Consider the following 11,465-nt stretch of genomic DNA (forward strand, 5'->3'; position numbering starts at 1 on the left):
AACCACATCTGTCACTGCAGGAGGACTCGACTGGACTGCTCCCAACACCGTGACCAACAGGGTGTCAGGTTGTATTCTGACTCTGGCAGTGTTTTCTTTTTGTCTGTTCGGTTTTTTGTAATACTACATTTTTTATTTTAATTTTCCTAGTAAAGAGCTGTTATTCCTATTCCCATATCTTTGCCTGAAAGCCCCTTAATTTCAAAATTATAATAATCCAGAGGGAGGGGGTTTGCATCTTCAAGGGAGGCTCCTGCCTTCCTTAGCAGACACCTGTCTTTCCAAACCAAGACACTGCTGGAGGGCAGGGAAATACTCACTCTGGATGCTTTTGTGTCTCCCCAAGAGGTGAAAGGTTGGGCCTCAAGCATTGGGGGATCAGCCCAGGATCCATCGTTGTTTGGGGATCCACCAAGAGCAGCAAACGGGAAAAACCCCGGCTTGGAGAGGCCCCATTCAGAGCAAGGTCACTGGTCCAGGAGAGCTCCAAGGGTCTGGTTTTTCACTGCTGTTTACAGGGTCACAAAAGAGGGGCTTTAGTCTCAACGGTGTTTCATCCTGGCCCCACTTCAGACTGGCACACGTTCTTTGGAAGAGTGAGAACAGGGATGTTGTGCCATTCAGGCAAGAAAAATACTTTCCAAGGCTGTTCCTAAGGAAACCAGGAGCTCATTGGACAGCAGCAGTGCCTGGGAGCAGACAGTGTTTCTGATAAACTCCAGAGGAGCAGAGCCAGGGGCTGCTCATCAAGGCTGAGGCCAAACGAGCATTTCTCAGATCAAGGCACGGCCTGGAGAAGGGAGGATGCACCACCACACAGTGAATAGCCAGTGTTTAAGATGAAGTTTTATTGTGATTATTATGACACCTCAAATGAAAAAACAGCTATCAGATTATGGCTTTTCGTGAGTCAGGCTTCTTAGTATTGTTTGTTATTTTTTTATTCCATAAGACAAAATAAGATGATCTTTTAGGTCCCTTCCAACACAAATCATTCCATGATCCTATGATTAAAAATATTTGCCTCTATGTGTATATCCAATAGCAAAATGCACTTGCTGAGGACAAACACAAAAACAGATTTTTAAAGCAACTTCTCATTGCTTTTCCTGAGATGCGGCACCTTTGGTGTGCACCAGCACAAGACAGCTCCAAAGGGGCAAAGTGGAACATTGGTCGGGATGTCCCCAAATACCACAATCTGCATAATCACCCATAAGACGAAGAGATGTGAAGGAAAGAGTGTTTTAGTGAGACATAAAGATCGGTCTGTGACTTGTGTTTCCTGAGTGATCTCACTGAGGTGCCCATATAACTTTTCCTCTCAAAACATGTCCAGCTCTCTGGCCCCAACTGCTGTTACAGAGTAGAAATTAAATCTGCACATCATACAACCTGAACCCCTCAAGTTAATACAATGCAATTTCCCAAGCAAACCTTCCTCGCTCCTTTTACACAGCTCTACGCTGTCAAAAGCTTCCAGCAGTTTTGTTGAGGGGAAAAAGGAATTGGAAGTGCAATTGTGATAAGGTGCTACATAAAGAGAAACAGTCTTTTTCCTTTTATTTCTTAGTTCCTTCACAGTCCGGCCTTTTTACAGGCAACCTCAGTTTTGATGTATTGAGTAAACATAACATTCCTCATGATAAAACACAGCTGACAACTGGATCATCAACACCACAAACTCAGTAAATACCTGGAAGCCTTGGACTACCTGGAATGTCAGCTCTTCAGGAATGTTTGACTGCATTCCACCACATTAAAACCGAAAATTTGCACCAAATCAGCTGAGGACTGAGTTAAAAGTCTGAGTGTAAAGCCCTGACTGGAGAAAAAATCCTCTCCAACGCAAAAAAGCATTGGTTTCCTTGGCCAAACAAAAGGTAAATTTAAGCACAGAGGCCCTTTTATCTTTCTAAAAATTAATTATTAAAATTATTTGGATCTTTTACATTAATAACTTTTCCTTTAGCTTTGACTGTAGCAAAATTCAAGGGGGACACAATGCCCTACATCCTTTGCAATTTCCTGATGGAAGTTCCAGCTACAGGTGTATGAGGAACTAAACTATGGAAAAACAACCCAGCAAACGTTCACACTGCTTCAGGAATTTGCTTTTCCACTTGTGCTGCCACTGATTTTCGCTCAACAGTCCTGATACTAAATTAGATGCTATGAAAAAGTTGAGGATTTGCTCAAAACACGTGGGAATGGGGAACGATTTAAAGATACCAAGTACCCAATGGGATTCCTGAGAGGCTGGATTCATCACACACTGTCTAAACTTGCCTAATTTGTCAGGAAGATTGATAGCAGAGTTCTGTTCAGCCTGGGGGGAGGCCAAGGCCTCTGTGACCCAATGCCATTCCTGAGGGAGCTGGGCACAGCCTCCCACCCACCCCTGCACGGGAACAAACACACTGACAGGTCCTCAGCCTGTAGGTGGGGGCAAAATCAAACATCTCTTCAAAAAACCAAATTCTTCCAGCTGTGCAAAAGGCTTTGGTGAATCAGACATGACCTGAGAATTAAAAAATTCAAATACCTGGGTGGTGCTGTGGTATTACCAAGTGAAAGGCATGCAGAGGGCATGGGAAGCGTTTCAGAGCAGTTCACACTTCCAGTCACAGAGAGAATTCAGCTGGTTTCAGCCTGTGCTGCCAGAGTCAGCCACACAGCCTGGGGTGCCTGCTGTCTGCAGCCAAGAACCAGGAGAGGATGGGGGCTCCTGGTGCTGCTTGTGCTGCTCACAAAGGCCTGGAGCTGGACAAGAGTCTCAGTGCTCAGGGAAGGTGTGGATGCAGTGAAGGCACATTAGTGAATACAGGACTTTTTGTGATTACAAGAGCAAGAGTTCTCATGGACAATCAGTCTGTGTTCAACTGTGTTCATCGTGAGAGGGGAGAAGGATGCTGCTGGTGGAGAGATTTTCTCCCTTGTAGATGGTTTTCAAAGATCAATGTACTTTTCTCTGTCAGGAAACTGTCTGTCATGCCTAGAAACTGCAGAATTGAAAAAAAAAAAAAAAAAAGAAAACAAAAAACCAAAAACGTGAGGCCACCAAAGAAATTGGTAGATTCCACTTAGAATTATAAACAAAATGCCTGTATTTGTGAAGTTCTCCAGGCACCTCCCCTCTCCCATCTGCTACTGGGCCACCCCTTGCTCCACAAAGGGGGCAGCAGCTACACAGCCATGAGCGTGGGTCCAGGGCTCTGCTGTGACCCTGCCCTGGTGCTGTGACCCATCAGCCTCTGCCTTAGAGGGGTTCTAGGACAGACCTGAGACATCACTGGACGTTGCACCCCAGGGCAGGACCTCAGGGCAGTCATTACTCATAAATTTTTTTACCCCTCATACCAATACATCCATTTATCTATTGACGTAACAACAACAGTGAGACTGGTTTAGTGCTGCCTTTGCTGGGCTTTGCAAGCCCTTGTTATGCACCTCCTCCTGAAACAAATTCAGACTTGGAAATTCAATCCTTTGACTCTCAGAAAGAAAACAACCAGCATCAGTTTCTAGGGGATGGACTAGCTGAGGAACTGAGTCTCAGCCTCAGGCATACACAAGGTGCCAAAAACACTGGAGGCAAGTGGACACAGGACGGAGGGGGGAAAGCTGCATGGCAGGTTCAAGAAGTGTCTGTAGAAGTCTCCGCAGAGCCCATCCCACCTCTCTCCATGCATCTTGGTTTACAAAACAAACTTGCCTCTTGGATGAATTTAGGGAAATATTTGTTCTTAAATTAAAGCTGGCTCTGTGGTGGGCAGGGCTGAGAGAGGGAACCGCTCTCCTGAAGGCTTTGTCAGCCATGCCTGGATGTCCATCAGCGTCCTGGCTGGGACACATCTCTGCCAGGGATGCTGCACAGCAATGCTGCGGTCTGGGACTGCTCCAAGGAACAGGATCCCACGGAGGGAAGGCTGAGCCATGTGATTTCCTAGCCCTGCCAGTGCTTCCCCCTTGTTTCAGGAGGAAGCAGTGAGGCAATTCCTTCTGCGGTTATTTTTCATAACAAAGCCACCGGATGGCACTGTAACAGGAGGAGAGTCCATCCCAGCTGTCAGCCCAGTGAAGATCACTAAGAACTGCATGAACAACAGTGGAGATGAGATCCAGGAGGAAAACCCTTTATGCTTTTTCCACTTCCAGATGTGCAACACACACAATTAGTCAGATTTACCTTGGCGACGCCGCCGCCGCCGCAAGTAACACATGATGGTCCCTCCTGTGCAAACTGCAGCAACCATGAATGCAAACAAAAGGCCAATGCTGTTATTTTTGCTGGTGAGAAATTCGGGATTACCTGCAGAGTAGAAGAAAACAGAACATCCAAGTGAAGCAAGCAGGAGTGCCAACCCACGAGCTGCCTCGTAAGTACCACACAAAGGAACTGGCCCCATCTGATGAAGAGAGAAGGAACTAATGAGTGAGAGAACAAAGAGCCTCTGGCTCATCATATCTTACAGAATGTAGCTGGCATAATGATCACTTTATCAACATTCAAAGCAAATCCTTGTCAGCCCACCACAACCGATGCCTTTGAACATCAGTCTTGTCTGAAGGAACCAACAAGTGGTGTGACACCCATCCTTGATGAAGTGTTCAAGTAAGGAAATCCACTTTGATTGGTTTTTAAAAACCTTTTTGTCCATGTCCTGTGGGGTTTCTGCCATGAAAGAAATTTGAATATATAAATTTCACCTTTAGTTGACAAATGGCCTCTTAGCCTGGAGGCAAAGTCTCATTTAGCACTTACAGATGAGGTCAATTCTAGGGAATTTGTTGCACACCCATCATGTACCCCCCTCCCTCAGCATCCCTGAGTCTGTCACTATATAATCACAGGAACCTGAGCCTGTGGACATCTCTGTCCAGAACTGGGCATGTCCATTTGCCAAGGCTAAGTCTCTGAGACTGGATGGCTGCAGCAGGTGTGGATTCAAGTTATGAAGGTACAGGACATCACCCCACCCATTTAAAACTCTGTTCACATCAATCTGTCTGGACAAACCCCACTCAAAGCAAAAGGCAAACAAACAGGAGAAAAGATTCCCTCACCAATGGAAATTTGCAGTGTGATGGGTTTTGGATGTGACTCTTGAGTGTAGCACTTCAGGGGAGGGTTTTCCCTCCAGACATCTGTCTCTGCTTCACAGCAAATGTTCTTCTCAGTACTGTTGTTACCTTTTCCATTTTCTGAGAAAGATGAAGGGTAAAAAAGTTTCGGTTATAAATATGGATCATGTAGACAATCCTCAGTGAAGGGCCAAGCTGAAGAGGTTAAAAGATTTTAAAAATGGATCACATTGCACAAAATGTTGGAGATTGCTGTGATTGCTATGAGTTAGAGATGTTTCATTCCCTAACAGTCCAAATCAACCATTGCCATTAGATTTCCTTCTCGCTAAAGCTGATGAGTTGTTCTGGGATTCGAGAATGGAAATATTTGAAGAAGGTAAGAAAGTTTTCACATGCAATTAAGAATAACAAGACATCTGTAAAAAGCTTATCATCACCTTTATGCAATAAAAATATATTCCAAAATTTTGCCCACAGGAACCAAAGAAGAGGAACAAGCAAGTCCAGGAGCTGAGTAAATCTCTAAGACCCTGGAGTGCATCTCTTATCAACCCTGCATCCCACTGTGCCATTATAGAGCTGTATTTACTTTTGTGAATTACTTTATGACATTTTTCACAGAAGAAACCCATTCCTTCCAGTTTATTCACTCATAAGCCTTGCTGTCTGCCCAAATAAAGAACAGTTCAGTTTCCTACCCAGAAATATGTTTTCTATCAGTTAATAACCAAGCTCCCAACACAGCATACCTCCAGAATTCAGGATGCCACACGAGAGTCCTGCTTCCCCAGCTTTCTCCCAGAAGACACCATAAACTCCTTCCAGACAGGAATTTGCTTGCTCAAAGCAAACAGTTATGTGTGTTTTGTTGGTCGCCAACTTAATTGTTACATTTGAAAATGTCTTGTCTTGTGTTTCAGCAATTTTTTCAAAGTTTTCAAAAGAGCATCTGCTGCTCTTACAATCCTTACAGTGGTAGACTGTCACAGCTGGGTTGCCAGAGTCTTCTGTCCCTTCAACAGAGCCAACAGTGGACATGGCAATATCTAAATCAGAAAACAGAGAAAAAGCATTTTCTACCAATTTTTTACCCAGAGGTTTAGCGTCAGAGAACAGGATGGGTTTCAGTGGACAAGGTCAGCCATGGCTTCGGGGACACTGTCTGCCAATGGGCAAATTTTGTACAGTATTGGGGCCAGTTCACAGGATAATTTTTGGGGTAGAAACATGATAGAATTACCCCATTGCTTCCACTGTTTTATTAACTGGGAAGCTTGGGAAGTGAGTTGAAAGATGTTTCTCTTGCTAAGCTCTTGTCCTCTTTCCTTCCCCAACTCCATGGCACAATCCCACCAGGTGTCCCCCCAACACACTGCCAGATCCCAAGACCACTGAAGTTCAGAGCTGAGCTGCCAGACTGCCCCCTCTGGCTGCAGTGTCCCAGCTTTCCTCCCTCAGACTCTCCTGGGAAAGAGTCAGTCCTTTGGAAGAGGACTCACCTCATCTGACACCAGACAGACCCAAACAGTCACCCCTCCCAGAGGAGGTGATTGTGACAGGTCAAACACATCAACCTCCACCTCCACAATTTCTCTTCTCACCTTAGAGGTTTTGTGGTCTTGGTTTTAACTAAGCACAGCTGAGCTTTCTCCTGACAGTTCAGAGGTTTTGAGCTATGGAAGTGCAGGGAAAAGCACCGAGGTCAAACACAGAGACTCACTTGGATGGGAAGCAGCAACAGCCAGGAGCAGGAAACCCAAGTGCAGGAGGTGGGGAGAGTCCATGAGGCTGCCCAGGGGGCTCAGCTCCAGCAGGGCTGGAGCTCTCCCAGGTCCTCCACAGTGCCAGGGCAGGCTCAGCAGGCTCCTCCGTCAGTCTTCTCCCTGGTGGGAATGAAAGGCAGTGCTTAGAACCCAAGTGTCTCTGTTCTCTTTGTCCAGACTAAAAGATGACAGCTGGCAGACCAAATGTCAGGCAGCTGCCCCCAGCTCACGGCGATGGGAGCAAGGCAGGGGAACCCTCACACTGCTCAGGCCTACTGCACTCTGCAAGGGCTTTTGCAAGGGCCAAACTCAGCCCTTTCCACCTCTGGCTCAACCACAGCAGCAGGAGGCACGAGGTCCTTCTGCAGGGCGAGGGAAATCCCTCCTGAGCCTGCTGGGCAGGAGGCTCCATGTCCTCCAGGCACATCCAGGCAGTGGCCCTGCACACAGCCCCCAGTAGGAGCAGCAAGTAACAGCTTGATTTGCTGTCATTTCCAAAACACACCAGAAAATTAACTAAGGAAGATGGATTATGCAGAATGAATGTTTCACTTGGCCTAAAATGAAATATTTATTTCTAATTTTGGAGATCTGATGGGAAATATCTGTTCAAGTAAAATGAACGAACAAACAATAACTTGGTGTTTCTTTTCAAAATGTCCTTGGATTTAGTCAGAAGTTAATTTTGAACCATTTAGATAAAACTGTCACAACTTTGTGATGTATGTTTTAGCAAAGTACTTGTCAGATAAGAAAAGAAACTATAGAAAATTCACCTAACTTTCCTCACCAGACTAGCTCTGGAAAACACAAACTGCTTCATTCCTGGGTGCTTTTCATCCAAAGCTTTCATTAGAACAACTTTTTTTGCTGTCACTACCTGAGAAGTACCTTGAGGAAATTTCCAAATTAGTTATACACCAATTCCTAATTGTTCATCCAACAGAAGTTAATAAATGCTTATCTCTCCTGGTCTGTGCTGATCCAGATCTGTGAGAGTTCCACCCCATTTCCCAGAAACAGGTGATCCAGGGGAAACACAACCCAAGGGACATGCCCATTCCGGCTGCCAGCAGGTGCGGACTCAGTTCTTGAGACCAGCTGCAAAACTTCCTATGGAATAAAACCTGGGACACCTCAGGCTCTCGACACCCCAATGCAGGATGCAGCTCCAGGGAAATGCTGGACAGAGCCAGGCCCCTGGCACTGCTCCATACACACTCTCCAAGGAATGATCCATCCTCTTCCACCACCACCACATGAGGGAACCGTTTGCACTTTATGCACAGAGCTCCTGCTCACCTGGACAGTCCTGCAAGGATTTCCCCTGGCCCCACCAAGTATTAACAACTGTCTCTTCTCATCCTCTTCCTATACATCAAAAAATTGATCCTGTTTTTTGAATTTTCTTTTTCTGATCATCTATATTGCACACATTACTTCATCCCTTTTCCAGATTCACAAAGCACAGTTAACAATGCCTGTCCCTCCTACCCTGCAGATGAGCAGAGTTCCAAGGGGTTGACAACAATCTTGGAATCACAGAACCGCAAATTTGGAAAAGACTCTCAACAACATTAAGCCTAGCTGCTAACACAGCATTGCCAAATCCACCACTTAGATCATGTCCCTAAGTGCCACCTCTTCTTGTTTTTTTAATGCCTCCAGAGGATTCATACCCCAGGGCTGATGTTCACTGCACAGAACAGCTGCAGCACATCTGGCAGAGTTATTTACCCAGAAGTTAAGATTTGGGTTTTCCTCAGTATTTTTCAGCCTGAGGTCTGTATCTTGTATACTCATTCATTTGGTCCTCTCTTGTGTGGTCTTCTTGCCCCTCTCCTCATTCTGGTCAAAGGATATCTCCCTTCCTCTTCTCTCTGGTGAAATTTCCTCCTTCCTCCCCTCTTCTCTTCAGTTTCAACAGCCAGAACACCAGTCACCAAATCTCTGTTCCCCTCTATGATCTGCCTTAAAACCTGGAAACTCTCCAGCTGTCTTGGCCAGCTCCTGCCATCAGTTTTAAACTTACTTCCATAAAATACTCAAATCTAAAGTGAAACACATTCTTTGGACAGAAAATATTTTTCATCCAGTTTTTTTTCACCTGTTTCCCTTTCTGTTTCAAAGCAATACAAATGTTCACTTTTCAGAGCTATTGGAGTTGCCTGCAGAGCTGTAACAGAGCAAAGCCAGACCCTAAAAGCAGAACAAGCAGTTAAGTGAATAAAAGAACAAACAGGAAGAGCTGGAATTCCTTCAGCAGATGCCAGCCACTCACACTCAGCTTCCCCCCGGGTCAGACCTGACCCAAAAACCAGCCCACCTGAGATGGCCAGCAGGAGAAAGTGGATTTGACCGGAAATCTGCAGAGCCCTAACAAGGTCCTTTGGGGATTTTTTTTCCCAAAGGATCTACTTGAGGAAACATTATTACCTGAAACTTTCAGGCTTTTCTTTCTCCCATTACAAACACAAGACAATAAATAACTCCAGTGCTTGCCAAGAGAAGAAGGAAATTCAGTCTCCAATGCAATGGTATCACTTCCAGCAGAACCTTTGTTCTCTCTCGAAGTAAAAATTTGATGACCTGGAATACTCTGACCCCTTTTTCCTCTACTCCAGCACAAGTTGAACCAGTTCACTGCCTTTCCAGAGTGTGCCCTCAGGCTTCCTGCCTCTGGCACAGGTTCAGTGAGGACACCCAAGGCAAAGCAAGCAGAGTCCCCCCAACACCCCCCCAGGAGCCAGCAGAGCGGAGCTGCTGCCCCAGGGTTTACCTTTCCTCCCCTCTCCAGCCAACCATTAAGCACAGTCATAGACACACAAAATCCAGTGCTGTTCTCCAGCTGTAAACACTGCATTTTCTCACCCCTCTTCTCTCTTCCAGCCACATACCCTGCGCTCTATAGCTTTAGGAGCAGTTTAGTCTGTGGGTTTTGTGGTCAGAAGCAGCTTGGTGGAACAAGACACCACGACCTCTGAAAGATTTATCTGCCGCCCTAAGGGTCCCATGGAGAAGGCTTAAGTTGCAGTCAGTTTGGAGAAAATACTACTACTGAAGGAAGTAAGGCAGCACCAGAATAAAACTCAAGGAACTTCAGAAGATGCTATAGATTTTATTTTCTACTCTAGTTCTTTCCCAGAAAAGGAGAAGTATTTACAGAAGATAATTTTGCTATCACTTTCTTTATCACTTGTCCCTCATTGGTTTGCTGCATGCCACTCTCAACAAGCCTTTGCAATAAAAACAAATGAAACAAAACAAAACCATAGGAGGGGATAAAGCAGCTCTTTCCTGAGTGAGTGGATGACTGCGGTTTGTATCCACAGCTCCAACAAGCCATTGCAGAGAGAGCAACCAGCAGCACACTGTGGTTGAGCCGAGAAACCTCTGCAAAACATCCTGAGTGTAAAGCACACTTTGGCTTTCCTCCAGCTGCTCTGAAAAACATTTTCCACGGCAACCACTATAAGACATGGATAACATTTTTTTACTGCCTTCAGTGCATTAAGTAGAATGAAGTATTTCAGCGGATCAACTTCTTCTATTTTAAAACCACTGTCCTCCTTAGTTACTGATGCTTTGTGTTTCAGTTCTGTTGTGTTTCATTCTGGGCCCAGAGCCGCTAGGTTGGATTGTTCATTAGTCAGGATGGATGTGAGGGAACGCACAATCAGCTCCCGCTTGGGTGGCAGCTTCTCCTTGGAAAGGAGGAGAGCTGCAGGGGTTTCTCCTGCAACACTTCTGACAAATTCTCCCTTATTTGCAAACACGACAGGATGACACTCTTAGAAAAGAAGATATTAGCAAGATATGCTAAGGAGCGATGAGGAAAAAAGGGTTAATGGATATGGGAAAAATTATTCCGGAATTCCATGGACAGGAAAATGCTGTTAATACACTTATTCTATTATTTCTGAGGTCACTCACACTTCTATTTAAATGCACCAACAGGAAGCTGTTGGGTTTCTGCATTGACACAATCAGTGCGAGTTCACACAGAGCTCTCTGGAAGTTGCCGGTCTGGGCTACAGATGTGGTGAAATTTAGTTGCAAAGATCAGCAGCAGCAGTAACACATGTTCCCCCCTATGGGGAAAATGTGCAGCACACTGATCACTTCCCTCCTGCCACAGACATTTCAGCGCCTGCTTCTGAATGTCTCCTTCAAAACAAGAAAGCAAGAATTTGTAAGAGAACAGGGTGGAAGACAGGACCCTCTAAAGAAGAAGACAGTACCTCAGAAGCTGTTTGTGTCCAAGGAAGCCTTCATGCCTCTTCCCTTCCCTTCTCCAAATGCCTGCACAGCCTTTCCAAATCCCAGTTCATTCAGCTCCTCTTCCAGATGAAATGCAGAAGTCAATAGGATGAGAAGAAAAGGGCCTGGAGTGACTCCTCCTTTAAATACAACGTGATTTCATACCAGCAACTTTCACTTTCATTCTGAGCAATCAGCAGTGTCATGGAACAATGCAAACAAGGTGAGCCCTGGAATTGCAGGAAATGCAATTGGAAAACACGGAAAAACCCAATCACACACCCAAAAACTTCCCAGGGGGGCTGCTTAGAACTGAGCAGTCACCCTGTGCCCTAGGTACTGCTACAGCCGTGT

General features: G+C 45.5%; 1 protein-coding gene across 1 annotated transcript; it reads right to left on the reverse strand.

The window, feature by feature from the left end:
• Positions 1-828: 828 nt before the first annotated feature.
• LOC136299272 (uncharacterized) lies at positions 829-11,193 on the reverse strand. The gene is made up of 6 exons (XM_066200729.1): positions 11,093-11,193; positions 6,809-6,971; positions 5,838-6,134; positions 5,068-5,205; positions 4,190-4,312; positions 829-3,002 (listed from the first exon to the last, which is right to left on the reverse strand). The coding sequence occupies exons 2-6, from the start codon at positions 6,870-6,872 to the stop codon at positions 2,950-2,952; spliced, it is 675 nt and encodes a 224-aa protein (XP_066056826.1). The 5' UTR covers positions 6,873-6,971; positions 11,093-11,193; the 3' UTR covers positions 829-2,949.
• Between the last annotated feature and the right edge of the window lie 272 nt (positions 11,194-11,465).

Source organism: Chamaea fasciata, unplaced genomic scaffold (genome assembly GCF_029207755.1).
Source record: "Chamaea fasciata isolate MVZ Bird 193981 ecotype frontalis unplaced genomic scaffold, bChaFas1.0.hap1 SCAF_19, whole genome shotgun sequence".
In the NCBI taxonomy this organism is placed as follows: domain Eukaryota; kingdom Metazoa; phylum Chordata; class Aves; order Passeriformes; family Sylviidae; genus Chamaea; species Chamaea fasciata.